Source organism: Pygocentrus nattereri, chromosome 6 (assembly GCF_015220715.1).
Source record: "Pygocentrus nattereri isolate fPygNat1 chromosome 6, fPygNat1.pri, whole genome shotgun sequence".
Classification (NCBI taxonomy): domain Eukaryota; kingdom Metazoa; phylum Chordata; class Actinopteri; order Characiformes; family Serrasalmidae; genus Pygocentrus; species Pygocentrus nattereri.
This window is the reverse complement of record NC_051216.1, coordinates 14,997,686-15,013,480: the sequence shown is the minus strand read 5'-3', so window position 1 is coordinate 15,013,480 and position 15,795 is coordinate 14,997,686. Positions and strand designations below refer to the sequence as shown.

At 39.8% G+C, this 15,795-nt stretch overlaps 2 protein-coding genes across 5 annotated transcripts; one reads left to right on the top strand and one right to left on the bottom strand.

Annotated features, from left to right (window-relative positions):
- Positions 1-4,015: 4,015 nt before the first annotated feature.
- LOC108423913 (death-associated protein-like 1-A) lies at positions 4,016-7,838 on the top strand. Of its 2 annotated transcripts, none has more exons than XM_017691571.2 (4): positions 4,016-4,174; positions 6,147-6,234; positions 6,539-6,596; positions 7,342-7,838. In XM_017691571.2, exons 1-4 carry the CDS (start codon positions 4,108-4,110, stop codon positions 7,456-7,458), a joined length of 330 nt encoding a protein of 109 aa, XP_017547060.1. In that variant the 5' UTR covers positions 4,016-4,107; the 3' UTR covers positions 7,459-7,838. The 2 variants fall into 2 exon arrangements, with proteins under 2 accessions (XP_017547060.1, XP_017547059.1); XM_017691570.2 differs by having other exon boundaries at positions 6,536-6,596.
- Positions 7,839-8,970: 1,132 nt separating this feature from the next.
- On the bottom strand, positions 8,971-14,920 carry si:dkey-10c21.1. 3 transcript variants are annotated; one of them, XR_001857591.2, is made up of 6 exons: positions 14,682-14,920; positions 14,173-14,475; positions 10,708-10,746; positions 10,311-10,453; positions 9,958-10,008; positions 8,971-9,797 (listed from the first exon to the last, which is right to left on the bottom strand). XR_001857591.2 is itself a non-coding variant. In XM_017691566.2 (5 exons), exons 2-5 carry the CDS (start codon positions 14,468-14,470, stop codon positions 9,553-9,555), a joined length of 633 nt encoding a protein of 210 aa, XP_017547055.1. In that variant the 5' UTR covers positions 14,471-14,475; positions 14,682-14,915; the 3' UTR covers positions 8,971-9,552. The 3 variants fall into 3 exon arrangements, 2 of the variants coding, with proteins under 2 accessions (XP_017547055.1, XP_017547056.1); XM_017691566.2 differs by lacking the exon at positions 10,311-10,453 and having other exon boundaries at positions 14,682-14,915; XM_017691567.2 differs by lacking the exons at positions 10,311-10,453; positions 14,682-14,920 and having other exon boundaries at positions 14,173-14,671.
- Positions 14,921-15,795: the final 875 nt, after the last annotated feature.

The following is a 15,795-nucleotide window of genomic DNA, read 5'->3' as shown; positions in this document are numbered from 1 at the left end:
ATGAGCTGCACTACCTGAGCCACTTGTGTGGGTTGTAGAGTCCGTCTCATGCTACCACGAGTGTGAAAGCACCACCAACAGTGATCAAAACATCAGCCAGAAAGCATAGGTACTGAGAAGTGGTCTGTGGTCCCCACCTGCAGAACCACTCCTTTATTGAGTGTGTCTTGCTAATTGCCAATAATTTCCACTTATTGTCTATTCCATTTGCACAACAGCTGTGAAATTGATTGTCAATCAGTGTTGCTTCCTAAGTGGACAGTTTGATTTACTTGGAGTTATATTGTGTTGTTTAACTGTTCCCTTTATTTTTTTGAGCAGTGTACATAGGCTTAATTATTATTTATTAATCCAGTCAAATTTCACAGATGTAAGATAACCCTCTTGCATAAGAAGCAAAATACCAAAGTAAATTAACTGAAAAAGAGCACATTCTTTCCAAAACTGAGTTCATTTTTTTTTTACAAATATAGATGTAGATACACCACAAAAGCTTCCCTCTTTGAGAGAGAGGAGAAAATCAAGCTTCATTCCTTCTTCAGATCTAAAAAATCCACAACTCAACACAGTCTGAAATGATGTGTAGCTGTCTAGCAGTTCTTACTGAGAAAAGGAAATAGACAAAAAAAAGAACAAAATGTGTAAAAGAAACAAAGAAGCTGCTGGTGATCTCAGAATGCAACAAACTTCTAAAACTGAACTTTGGAGGTGTGGAAAAGGCCTGTAAATTTCTTTGAAACTTAAAACTTTAAAAGAAAGGTCACCACAAAAAAATGGAAGTCTACAAATGCTAAATACTTAAAAATCTGAAACTATGTTTAGTCGTCGAGGCTTCTGTGTAAATTTCTGATACTATATATTGTTTATACTTTTTTGTGACAATGAAAAATGAATAACTTAATGGCCATGTTGACTGGCAAACAAATGAGGTATGGTTTCTGGCTTTTGCACAGTGCTGTACCTTTTTAAAAACCTTATTCTAAACCTGCCTGCCTTCTTTATTTACATTTTTATTGTCATTTAGGCCCTTAGCCACCACAGACACTGCACTTTACCCCCTAAGACAAAAAGACAGGACACAGTTGATCTAGAGAGGAATGAGACGTAGCTCAGTCAAAGCTGTTTGTTACATTCCGCTCAATATAAATGACGTGACAGTGTGTCACAAATGTTATTCACTTCCGGCACCGCTCGAGATGACTGCCTGTTCCAGTACTCTTTGGAGGTTGTAGCAGAACAGAGGATGATCAACAAGCTGTTAGCCATCTCAAGCTGTTAGCCATCTTGGACACCTCACACCCTCTGCATGCTACACTGGATAAACAGAGAAGCACATTCAGTGGCCGTCTGTTACAGCTGTGCTGTGTTTAAGAGTGAGATCTTTCTTACCTACTGCTATAAGGCTCTACAACAGTTCTCCTTACTGCAGAGATGGTACTGATCTTCTGCTGTCTGAACTGTGCTGAACCACATCACTGCATCTCCTCTCTGATCAACACACTGTGCAATATCTCACAATAATTACTGTAATGACACTTTCACTATGCACTTTACACTGTAGTATTGATGGAACTCTGAGTTAGTCATGTCTCTAATAAGTGCTGTTAGACCACCTCATACCACTCAGTGCTTGCTGTCTGTAAATACAGTAAATCTGTCTCATATGCCATGTAAATATGTAAGTAGATATACTTTTATACTTTATTTCTCTTGTACTTTAACTTATGTCTAGATTTATTTCTAGTTTATATTTTTCTGCATAGTTTGTGTAATTATATGTCTTGCTACTGAAACCCTGCAAGTTCCCTCCAGGATCAATACATACATTTATTTGTTTGTTTGTTTCTATTAAGTTCCAAAGCTGAAGCAGGCAAATGTCTAAATAATCCACTTTGAAAATGAAACTATATTCAGCAGTACCCATATAAACACACGTCACATTTACTACAAAATCTCTTGAAGATCAAGTTTAAATTTTGGGAAAATATTTCAGTTGTCGGTGTTGTAAATATGGCTGTTTTGAGAATGCAGAGTACAAAGTAGTGTACAGCTGCTGATGGCTGAACAGAGACAGGTGCTTCTGCTCTGGTTCACTAGTTTTGCCTAGACTTGTCCCTCCTATAGAAGGAATGACTTCTCTTGGTGCCTAGAGGTAGAGCACTTATTAATATTTATACTAATAAATGAACACACACATACACACATACATGCAGGATGTAATTACTCTTCCGGTTGAGTGTTAGAAGTGTCAGTATGCTAATTCATTTTCTCCATCCGTTGAGAAAAGCAGTTAAACCGACTGACAATGACACAAACACTGCCTGGAGTGCTTTATGTTCAGGCAAATAAGTGAAAACAAAACACCAGCATCAAAAAACCCACACAAAAGAAGCAGTGTGCACAGTGGGCTGATCCTACTGTGGGTGTTTTTGTGTAGGTTGTTGCAGCAGGTGCCTTGACTACAACAGCATGAGGATGGATTTAATACCCCTGCAGCAAATTCAGATGCTACTTATTTCTCCTAGTTAAAAAGTTAACCACATGGAACTTTTTTCTTATTTTGTAACTTTTTGTACTAGGAAAGAAAATCATGGATTGAAATTACATATATAAAAGGTTCTATGTGGTCAAATTTTATACACAATAAAACTAAGTAGAATTATTGCTATCTAATTATTGATATATAATTATATTGATACCTCTTTTATCTTAGTGCTGCTCAAAGTGTGGCCTACAGGCCAAAGTTGACCTGTGAGGACATTTGATTTGGCCCACCAAACAAGAGCCCACCAAACTACATTCTTAACCATTTTATCAGCTCCACTTACTGTATATGTGCACTTTGTAGTTTTACAGTTACAGACTAGTCCATCTGTTTCTCTGCATACTTTGTTAGCCCTCGTTTACCCCTATAGAACCACCACAGAGCAGGTATTATTTGGCTGGTGGATCATTCTCAGCACTGCAGTAACATTGATGTGGTGGTGGCATGTTAATGTGTGTTGTGCTAGTGTGAGCGGATCAGATACAGCAGTGCTGTTGGAGACACACTGTGTCCAGTCATTGGCCACTGTATTACACACTCTTACCTCATTGGTCCACCTAGTAGACGTAAAAGTCAGAGATGATAGCTCATCTGCTGCTGCACAGTTTGTGTTGGCCATCCTTTAGTCCTTCATCATTGGTCACAGGACGCTGTTGGCTGGACATTTGTGGTTGGTGGACTGTTCTCAGTCCAACAGTAACACTGAGGTGTTTAAAAACTCCAGTAGCACTGCTGCATCTAATCCACTCGTACCAGCACAACACACACTAACGCACCACCACCAGAACCACAAAGTGCACATATATTGTCAGTGGCGCTGATAAAATGGACGAGTGTGGACACAAAGAGGTGTGCTTGGTGTATATGTACAGCGTATATGTAATTTATTATCCATCTATTTTTGAAATATTTTAGGCAAAGGTAACAAAACTACAGCATAATGTTAAAAAAAAAAACTTAATTTAAAAAACTACTTTGTTTGTATCCTGTTTTGTCTGTTTGGGGCCGTCCACCACATATATGTATATCCATCCCTCCTCTACATAGATACAAATGAACATATATACCTGCCACAGTCTATGACTTATTTTCCCCATTATGTTCAATTCAGAAAATTATCAGTAATAAAGTGTGTGGAAGTGTGTTTTAGACCATGTATTAACTTATTTTCCCTTACAAAATCAACAAAACAAGCTGTTACATACGATGTAGCATGATATATATCATAAAAATAAATATAAATAAAAAGCCAATGAATCAAATCCCTGCATTAAAGACCCAGTGCTGCTTGTGTGTATGTACAGTATGCGCTCCACCGTGTAAACTCACAGCTCGCTGTTTCTTGTATTGTTACCCGATTTAACTTGCAGTGTTGAGTCAAATTCTACACGGAGAACTTATCGGTGTGTATCAGAGTTTAGCTGCAGACTCAGAGGAGTTCACTAAACGCTCTGAACTTCCGGACCTGCGCTCCGCTCCGCTCCGCTCAGCCCGTGTGGTCGGCGAGTATAAAGAGGCGCAGAGGGGGGCGAGGGGGCCTGCTGAAGTACACAGAGCTCGATATGGTGCAACTCTCCAAAGCAGGAATGAAAGATACTCTAACCCTGAAGGCTGGCCATCCTCCTGCAGGTCTGGTATTTCGTTTTAAGCGCCTCTTTTGGTCGCCTGGCCGTTTAGAGTTGTTATTGACTTCTCTCGGTGGAGGTGATTGTCTCTGCAGGCATTGACGGCTGTTAACTACAGACCCCTTGTAGGTGGATAAAGGCTCTGTTTCTGTTTAATCCACTGAACGCGCCGTATGAACTGGAGAAAATCGTTAGTTCGTCTTCGGAGATGTTTTTTGTGCGTTTTCCCTTCATTTCAGTCGATTGCAGGCTTAGTTTTGGTGCTCGAACGAGTCCCAACTACACAGGAAAGCCAAGTTCAGGGCAAATTAACTTTTTAATCTGACCTACTTTCTGTTATCTGACTTTCGGTGAGGAGCAACGTCGAGAACTGAGCAGGAGCCGTTCAGATTGCTTCACATGTGGCGGCAGATGGAAAGTAATACATGAGGCTTAAGTTGTTTTCCTGTTTGCTGGATTCTTGTTCGAATTCTCCCGTTCCACCTTAAATGGTGCAGCAGCAATTGCTCCACGTTAAAGGGTACAGCAGTAGCTGCTGGACCAGTTGGGGTTGAACGGGAGAACTCGAACAAGATTCCAGCGAACATTCAATTTTCTTCTTTGAATTCTACCGTTCCACCTTAAATTGTGCAGCAGTAACTGATGGACCACTTAAGCTGGAAGGAGAAAATTTAAAGCAAGGGCGTTCACTTAAGCCTTCCAGGTGTTGTTTAAGCACTTTAAACAACACCTTGTCCTCCACGTCATGGGGGTCTTGTAGCCTAATGACTCGTTTGCTGATTCTGTAAATGAACCCAGTATTTCTGTACTGGCACTGATGACTGGTGAGTAACGTCACTGAGTGAATCCAGACAAGTGGATAATTGGATCATTTGTAATTTCATGTATTCAGGGTCACAGGATGTCACTGTTGCATAATGATTGCATAATTCTTGCTTATTGGTGCTCTGTTGATGCTCCCTTTAGGAGACTAGAGCAAACCCAAGAACTTACCATTATAAAACAGTCATTAAGTGTGGATACAGAGCCTTTCTTGGATGTCTTCTGCCAAGTGCTGCTGCATCTTTTACAACTGCATTGCTGCAGCCTGTTGCACATGTCGCCTCTCTCTGGTAGTCTCTAGGTTCTTGGACTTTACAGCCTGGTTTCGCAACCAAACTGCTCCTATGTCACTTTTCAGACTTGAAATTTGGCTGATGCTGTTGTGCCGATCCCAGTACTCTCTCTGCCCTGGGGTCTTTAGGCAGGCAAGTCACCCAGCTGGTTCCAATAACACTGGCTGCTCTGTGTACACTGGCCTGGTGGGGATCGACATACCACAAATGAGTTTAACCATGCAGATTGGATTAATTAAAAAAAAAAAAAAAAAGTGTAGATTCTTGACATCCCAAGCAGAGAAGTGTTACAGAACCATCTGGGTTATGTGTTTAGTATTGAGGGCCAAACTTTGAGACCTTTTACACAATTACTTTGTTGTTTGTCATAAATTAACTTAATAATTAACAGTACAGATTAAAGAGCACATTTGTTTTATGAGAGCGTAACTAGGCCTAGTTGACAGGATTTGGGGCAGCACAGTACTTACTTTTTTTTTTTTTTTTTTTTGGTCAATTCTAACACTAATAATTGTGGTGCCTGTTGTGTATCAGGAATGTCTAAGTATCAACGTTCTGCTTTTGCCATATTGACCTCTAATGAATGAGGTGTTTGCAGCCTTACTGATATTGCTGGTCTACTAGGAAGGTGGAAATATTAAAACCTGTAAGACCTAAGATCCAAATCCGGCCCCTTTTAAAAGATGGTCATGGGGGGGAAACAAAGATTTAGCTGAATTGGCCATGGAATTCAATTAAGCTTTCCACACTTCTTGTTTAAATGCTGCATTTGTCCAAGTTGGGGATGGGTTGAACAGAGGCCTTATAGTGCATTTATGGTACACTTTATTTATTGTTGTAATTTCTCCTATTTTTGTGCAGTGAAGGCAGGAGGAAAACGAGTGGTTAAGAAAAGTAATGAGGACAATGGAACCCCGGAGAAAGAAGGCAAGAGACCAGAGAAGCCAAGGTACTCTGATTTGTTTTTATGTCTCCTTTGTCTTTTGTGCATACATCGGTGCTACAACCACAACATTGAGATTCTTTCAAGATCTGCAGCAGAAAGCAGGAAATGTTGCTGCAATGTGCTACTCTTACTTCTGACACTTAACACTCGTTAGTACTGTTTATACATGGAGCTAGTAAGAACAGAAATGGCACAGGGTGAAGTACTGATTGATTTGCATGAAATACTTGGTGCATGCAGGATTAGTGATGTGTGAAAACAATGCATGTTTTCCTCCACCTTAAATGGAGTTGTTTGTTTTAAGCAGGTCCTTGACTATCTCTTCTCGGATGCAACAGATTGGTATTCTGATGGGACTGGAGAAGGTTTGTGTCTTTGCACCCGACAGCTGAAACATGTAGTAAGGGATATAGTAGACGTTGTATAAATGTCTTAACGTGTTAATCTTCTTTCAAGAACAATTTACATTGGAACCCACAATCATTTTCAGTTGCCTCTGGCTGAAGTCCTTTAGGCACTGTCATTTGCTGTAGGGATAAAATTTGTGCAGTATGGGTAGTGAAAGTGTATTAAAAGGTAATTTTAAAAGGCTTTACTAGGTGCTTGTTGATTTCTTAAAATCAGTAAGGATTATGGATTTGTATGACCCATTCCACTATCTTTATAGCTAAATTGCTGAATGCGCACAGGAAGCACGGTTCTGCTTCCTATTGCCTTTTGGCAAAAATTGCCTTATAAATAACATTTTATTCTTTAAGCAGTGAAACTTTTTTTTTCTTTTTTTTTTTTCTTTCTTTCTTTCTAAAATGAAACATTGTTTGATTAATGCAATTCATATTGGCAACTAAAGTGCTGCACTGAAAGAGGCACCTGGCTGTTTAGCACAATGAGTCTTGTATAATTATGCTACAATATTTAGTTTGAGTTGCTTTCAAATACTGTGGTTGATGTTATTTGCATCATAAAATTGCTGACTTCAATCTTGGCCAATTCTGGTCATGCATCCCCAAAGTTTGGACACCCTGTAGCTGGACCAAGCTTGATATTTGCTATCTGGAAACAAATGACTTGTCTAATTGTGTATTTCTTCACCATGTGTTGTTCCTGCAGTTGGGCCATGATTTCCCTGAGACTCCAGTTTCAGTGCGGCACAGCAGGGTCCGGCCCAGTATGGAGAAACCGCACATTCAGCGCACCTTCTTCATTCAGCAGCCCCGCAAGTGTTGAGCCAAAATGGCTGCTGTTGAGGATGTGGGTAGCTGTGTGAAGGAAGTGAGTTTGGGGTGAATGGTGCACAGCAAGGACCTGACACAAAGTCCCCTTTAAAAAAAAAAAAATATATATATATATTTAACTTGTCATTACATGGCGTCTGTCTAAGTTTGTAGATATGTCTGCTTAACCTTGCAGTTGTGCAATGGAATGCTTATGCTTTATGCCCATCCTTGTACTTGGACATCTGTCTGCTTCTTTTTGGTACATGTAGGAGTCATTTTGTAGCCCAATGTGGAGCAATGTTTCTTATGACTGTACTAATGTTCAGCTTCAATGCCTGTGAGCTAGTTTACACTGCTTAAATAAATATGCATGACGTTTCAGAAAAAAAATCTGCTTTGTTGTGGAGTGTTTAGGATTTTTTTTTTTTTTTTTTTTTTTTTTTTTTCCCCTCCCCTCAAAGTGATCAATACAGTCAGATTTTAGGTAGAGCTGTATGCAAAAAATTAACTTTTGGTTATGTTCAGTGTTTTGTCTTTTTTGTTTCATGACCACGAGGCCAGAAGCTGCTCAACACATTTAATCTCTGTTTGAGTGGAAATGGTTTAAATGAACACTGCATATCTTTTCATGGGACACAATTCCACCAATTTTCAAGCTCCTCTTGATGGAAGGAAAAAAACTAACTTCTCTCATGACATAAAACATTAATGCACCTCTCTCTTGCTACATGTTTGTATAGGCTCTTTAATTAATGATGATTTAACTTGACAATTTAGTATTGAAAGCAACGGCTTTTCTTTGTCAGGTAGTGCGAAGTAGGCAGTGTCATTTGACATAAAGGTAGCAGCAGGTTTTAAAGAAGCCTTGTAGTAAATGTGAATCTACAAAAGGCAACTAAATCTTTTCCTTTGAGATGTGCTCACAACTCTAATGCGTTATAATGCACAGTATGAGGCAATGACCTACTGTTTTAAATACACCTACCTTATGTCTACATTCACTGTCCTTTTAATCAGCTCCACTTTACTGTATAGGTACACTTTGTATTTCTACAGACTGTAGTCAGCTGATGTTCATTCAATATTTGGACAATGGTGAGATTAAAAAATACATTTACTACTGTGTTTCAAACATGCATGTTTCTATAAGTCAGTAATGAGTAAAAGTAAAGTTTATATATTGTCAGAACAAAACTTTGCATCTCTATTTTTAATGTTACTTTTTTCCATATTTCAAAAGTCTGCCATTTTTATTGCCTCGAAATTTAATCACAAACAGACCAATAGAAGTGGCCCAGAATGACTTAAAATCTTGGAACATTAACTTACATTGAAAGGGTTTACTTCAGAGTCAACTCTGGTTTCTCTGAGTTCACAGTTCACATTTTGAAGTGTTCATGAAATCAGTTTGTACCAACAGAAATGTAAGCTGCCAGAGAATGGGTACTCATCTGTAGAGGATGGAGCAATGTTCTTTAAAATTAACCATTTTTAAATAAGCACATCCATGTCAAGTCACACATGTTGTTTAAAAACATTTAATTAAAATAGATCAAATGTAGAAAACAGATTCTTAGAAAGTCAAGAATGCATTCACACAATTTTATTCCTTAATCTTTGTTTCCGTTTTGAAAAGCTTGTCATTGACCCTCCCACATACCACCCGCAATGGGACACACATGGAAAAAAGTTTATAAAAATGTGAAAATTCATATAAAATCTACAACTACAGTTCCAAATAAGTGTTAACATGCACAATTAATAGCATTTAGATCCCTGAAAGATTTTGGAAAGTAAAACAAGAATAACAGACATCTTCACAAACATTATGCATTATCCCTCAGGCCATTTTAACAGATAAAACAAATAATGGTTAAAAAAAAAGTATGTCCTATGAATGTTAACAATCTCATTTATATAGACAACAAGCAGGATTAATAGTTGTGGGTCATATAAAATCAATGTGTAAAGCACTTTGCTTAAAAAAACTAACTTTGGAATGTAGGTATATGATCTAACATGATTTCTAGTTTAGCTGGTTTAGAATTCACAGCACGCACTGCGTGAGTTTGTAAAAGAGGTTTAAAAGGCCACATTAGATTTCTTAGGCTCTGGTCAGGTCCTCCATGACATCACCAGCATGCTCCCACAAGGCCTCGACCAGGCGCTTAGCAGCGGTTGAGCTGTTTGTAAACTCCAGAACTTTCCTCATTTTGGCCTGATCCGTTGGCTCTGCTTGCACCAGTGCCCTCATTTCGTCTGTCAGGTGGAGGTTATCAGTAATTCTAACAACATTTTTTACTTTATCAATTAAGGCACATCTGTTTCTCTTCAGAAACTCCTCGTTATCTGTGTTATGTAAGGAAGAAAGGAAAAGAAACAAAGGAGAAATTCACCATTAAGTGACTTTAAACAGAAAAAGAGATGAACAACACTACAGCACAGAAAATCTCTCGGGATACTGAATTTTCTCATGGAAGCTCTAATTGTATGTTTGATCAGGGGTTACCTGCTATTGTCTGGTTTCCAGCATGAGAGGTACTGCTGTTTGGGTTGTTAGCTGCAAAACACGAAAAGACATGAAGAAATTACTGGAATTAATTTGCCTGCATCTCACATATGCAGATAACAGTCTGCATTTTTTGGAGCTGATGCTGTTCTAGTTTGCTCCTTGGAGCTTTTTACGGGTTGTTGCACAGGTTTGCGCGAGCTTGTGATAGAGCTCCCTGTAGTGCTAGGTTTTAAATGGTGAGAGAGAAACATTTCATTGAATGTTTAAACTGTGCCCTCAGGTTATCTACATTTAGAGCAAAATCTTTGAAAACTCTTCAGAGTGCAACAAAATTGTAATACTATATTTACCATAGTACATGCATGCTTTTCCATCAGTTCTTAGGATTTAGACCCCATATTCACATTCATACTGAAGTCACCAGTGTTCATGTTACTATATACAGGGGCAAAAACATTACTGCCACCATCTGCCTGAATGCACACGAGTTGACCTGTTGACACAGAGAATCACGTCATGATTTACATTCAATGAATATCTGCACCCCCTCATTAGTAGGCCTGATGAATGGACTTAAAGTTAAAATGTCAACTCAGTAGAATATTAAGTACTATATTGTGCACCTCACAAAGCCTTCTAAATGCTAAATATGAGGCCATATAAAATGTCTATTGGCTTGTCCAATTGAGATCATCATGATTTTTACATATGTACAAATGACCTTCACATTAAAAAGATTAAACATACCTGCACTGGAGCTTTTAGTCCCTGAAGCTGCACTTGGTCCTGCAGAAAAGAAGAACAGGGAGACTGCATGAGTTCATATAACTCTGTATGAGATGTTGTCTGTGTCATGTGTCTGTACTCTGAACACTATATTTTCTACACTTCCCCAGTTACATTCACTTAAGTACATTGTTGACAGATATTTTGAGTTTGAGTATTTTCAAATAATAATATTGTGCTTTTTTCTATACATGATATGACGGCGCCTAAACTGCAGCTCTATAGGAACTTTAAGGGACTTTTTTTTGTTTGTTTGTTTTATGCTTTTTTACACTACATGCTAAATTGTTGGCACTACTAGTCAAAAGTTTGAGCACACTTACTTATTAGAAAGGATTGCTCATTTTTTACTGGTCTACACATTTTAGAATAACTGAAGACATTAAAACTATGAAATAACTCGAATGGACTTCTTGAGTGACCATAAAGTGTTACAAAGTCAAACTATTATCTGTTTTAGATTCTTTTACAACAGTGGAGATGTAACTTCCAGTGAACTGCAGTCTGAACTACAATCTGCCCCCACTTGCTCCAGTGAATTAACATCTTTAGAAGTCCATGATTAACTGGATCTAACACTGGGCAAGAGGATGAATATGGCATTAGGTAAAGGGGTGCGAAAGCATTTGGTACTAAACTCAGCAGGAAAGTAAATCTCCAAGAGTATGTTTGGTGACCGCTGTTTTAGAAATTAGCTCTCATTTGTCTTAATGCAACTTTGTGCACTTTTGGCATCGCAGTTTCATGATGAGTAACCTGAGATGCTTTTCCAGCAGAGCTGAATAAGGCAGTCATATGCTGACATCTCATTGTAGCTGAAAACTACTTGTGGGTGGCTTTTTTTTTTTTACACAGAGCCCTACTGGCCTCACCTGTATAAATTAAACTAATGCGTGGCCACAACATAGTAAGGCATGGGAACAAGATTCTAATGCATGGCCACGGCTTAGTAAGGCATGGAAACGAGATTCTAATGCGTAGCAATGAGTTAGTAAGGCATGGGAACAAGATTCTAATGCATGGCCACGGCTTAGTAAGGCATGGGAACAAGATTCTAATGCATGGCCACGGCTTAGTAAGGCATGGAAACGAGATTCTAATGCATGGCCACGGCTTAGTAAGGCATGGAAACGAGATTCTAATGCGTGGCAATGAATTAGTAAGGCACGGGAACGAGATTCTAATGCACGGCCACGGCTTAGTAAGGCATGGAAACGAGATTCTAATGCGTGGCAATGAGTTAGTAAGGCACGGGAACAAGATTCTAATGCATGGCCACGGCTTAGTAAGGCACGGGAACAAGATTCTAATGCACGGCCACGGCTTAGTAAGGCATGGAAACGAGATTCTAATGCATGGCCACGGCTTAGTAAGGCATGGAAACGAGATTCTAATGCGTGGCCACGGCTTAGTAAGGCATGGAAACGAGATTCTAATGCGTGGCAATGAGTTAGTAAGGCACGGGAACAAGATTCTAATGCATGGCCACGGCTTAGTAAGGCATGGAAACGAGATTCTAATGCGTGGCAATGAGTTAGTAAGGCACGGGAACAAGATTCTAATGCATGGCCACGGCTTAGTAAGGCACGGGAACAAGATTCTAATGCACGGCCACGGCTTAGTAAGGCATGGGAACGAGATTCTAATGCACGGCCACGGCTTAGTAAGGCATGGAAACGAGATTCTAATGCGTGGCCACGGCTTAGTAAGGCATGGAAACGAGATTCTAATGCGTGGCAATGAGTTAGTAAGGCACGGGAACAAGATTCTAATGCATGGCCACGGCTTAGTAAGGCATGGAAACGAGATTCTAATGCGTGGCAATGAGTTAGTAAGGCACGGGAACAAGATTCTAATGCATGGCCACGGCTTAGTAAGGCATGGAAACGAGATTCTAATGCGTAGCAATGAGTTAGTAAGGCATGGGAACAAGATTCTAATGCATGGCCACGGCTTAGTAAGGCATGGGAACAAGATTCTAATGCATGGCCACGGCTTAGTAAGGCATGGAAACGAGATTCTAATGCATGGCCACGGCTTAGTAAGGCATGGAAACGAGATTCTAATGCGTGGCAATGAATTAGTAAGGCACGGGAACGAGATTCTAATGCACGGCCACGGCTTAGTAAGGCATGGAAACGAGATTCTAATGCGTGGCAATGAGTTAGTAAGGCACGGGAACAAGATTCTAATGCACGGCCACGGCTTAGTAAGGCACGGGAACAAGATTCTAATGCACGGCCACGGCTTAGTAAGGCATGGGAACGAGATTCTAATGCACGGCCACGGCTTAGTAAGGCACGGGAACAAGATTCTAATGCACGGCCACGGCTTAGTAAGGCATGGAAACGAGATTCTAATGCGTGGCCACGGCTTAGTAAGGCATGGAAACGAGATTCTAATGCGTGGCCACGGCTTAGTAAGGCATGGAAACAAGATTCTAATGCGTGGCAATGGGTTAGTAAGGCATGGGAACGAGATTCTAATGCGTGGCAATGGGTTAGTAAGGCACGGGAACGAGATTCTAATGCGCGGCCACGGCTTAGTAAGGCATGGAAACAAGATTCTAATGCATGGCCACGGCTTAGTAAGGCATGGAAACGAGATTCTAATGCACGGCCACGATTTAGTAAGGCATGGAAATGAGATTCTAATGCGTGGCCACGGGTTAGTAAGGCACGGGAACGAGATTCTAATGCGCGGCCACGGCTTAGTAAGGCATGGAAACAAGATTCTAATGCATGGCCACGGCTTAGTAAGGCATGGAAACGAGATTCTAATGCACGGCCACGGATTGGTAAGGCATGGGAACGAGATTCTAATGCGCGGCCACGGCTTAGTAAGGCATGGAAACGAGATTCTAATGCACGGCCACGGATTGGTAAGGCATGGGAACGAGATTCTAATGCACGGCCACGGATTAGTAAGGCACGGGAACGAGATTCTAATGCACGGCCATGGATTGGTAAGGCATGGGAACGAGATTCTAATGCATGGCCACGGCTTAATAAGGCATGTGAATGAGATAATCAATCCCTGACCACAGCTTAATAAGGCATGATCTCATTCCTACTAGTAAGGCATGGCCACGACTTAATAATCGTATTCCCACACATTAATTTTAAGTTTATAAACACATTTTAATTAATTTTAATATTTAAGTGCTATGTCACAAGCAAGGCTCCGTATTTTTAAGGCTTTTTTTAAAAATAAAACATCTCGTGCCTCTGCCTCACCTTCACTTCACAGTGTCTTAGAAATAAATGTAATGTGCATTTAGTCATAAGCAATTATATCAAAATATGACATGAAAAATAATATTTTCAGTTAGGGGTGTCTAAACGTCTGACAGAAAGTCAAACGTTTCTGCCTGATTAACTGATTCAGTACTGAAATGCTGAAGTACTGAGTGGGGCTTTCACCTACCTGAGGTGTTGACTCCAGTTATCCACTCTCTGAGTTCTGGGCAGGACTCATTCACGTTTTTATCTCGCAACAAGTTCAAAAACTGGCCGCAAACCAACGTCCCCTTTTTCATAATCCTGTCCAGAAGCTCTCCAATCATCTTCTGCACTCCGTTGCGCTCTTCGAATTGCTTAAGCTTCTCATATTCGTCGTCTGTTATAAGCCCCTCTGATTGTAATTCGTGTAAGATCATATCATTCAAGCTTAGCCAAAAGATCAGATCCCGTTTCTTACGCCTGATAATATCCTTTTCATCCATTCTCCCTAAAATCGAAGATACAGAACAATAACCAGACGCTGCAGAGTAACTACAGAGTGTAACAGCATAGACACACTATTCAAACACCCAGCCTGACAGAGAGCAGCTCCCGGCCGCTGTACTCCAGCCAACACATTCATCACTTGCCTGAGCGTCTTGGATAAAATAACTCTCACTAAGTTTTCACTGAAAGTTTAATTCAGAACTGTACCTTCCTATCGCCGAGTCTTCCGCCTTCTGGAGCTCCACGTAGCTCCTTTCACTTTCCATTTCTAAGCACCACCAGCAGAAACAGCGACCCCCTCTTACCAGCGCCAACGCCCACTGCAGGCAAAGTATGAACTGGTGAAAATCACACTGCTGCAGTCGTGTGTAAAAGTTTGGCAGAGGTGGATGAAGTACACAAATCATGTACTTGAGTTAAAGTAGAGACACCCAAGGTAAAATATTACTCCAGTAAAAGTAGAAGTCCTTATTCTAGACCTCAACTTGCGTAAAAGTACAAAAGTATTTGCTTTCAAATGTACTTGAGTATCAAAAGTAAAAGTACTAAAAGATTAATTATGGCTCTAATTTCCTTTTATCATTTTTATAACAAGACTCGCTTCATGAACTCATTGTAGGTGAAAGTCCTCCAGCGTCTCTCTTGGTAAACCAGTCTTTTAATAGAACGTCATTAATAAGTGACGTTGACGTCTATTATAAAGTTTCAGTTTAAGATTACTTTGTAACTTAGTTACAAATTGATTAAAAACTTGCTTTAAATTCAGGTTCACAAATACGTTTTCCTTTACTATGTTGATCTGTAGGTCTCTGTTCATAAAGATAAACTAACCCAAACTAATTTACTATAAAATGAAAGTGTTTGTATGAATTCAGAAAAAAAGAAACCAGCCAGTCACGACTGCATATGTGGACATATTTCTATATTGTGGTCTATTTACACAAAGTTAGGTTAGTTCATCATTTAGGTGACGCATGTGCTCCCAAATTTTTACGCTGCCACACTGACGTTGAACTCTGTGCTGCACTGGGTTGGTATGACCAACAGGTCAAAACCAGCTCAGAACAAAGTGACCGCTGTGCCCTGATTGGTGCTCTGGCTTTGCGCTTCTTTTGTTTTGAGATGTTACATTTTTATACACACAGAAACCAAAAGGAATGACAGATTTCTCACAATGTAGTGGAGTAAAAAGTAAGATATCTGACTTTGAAATGTAGTGGAGTGAAAGTGAAAAGTCACCCAAAATGGAAATACTTAAGTAAAGTACAGATACACAAAAAACTACTTAAGTACAGTAACAAATTACATTTACTTAGTTACT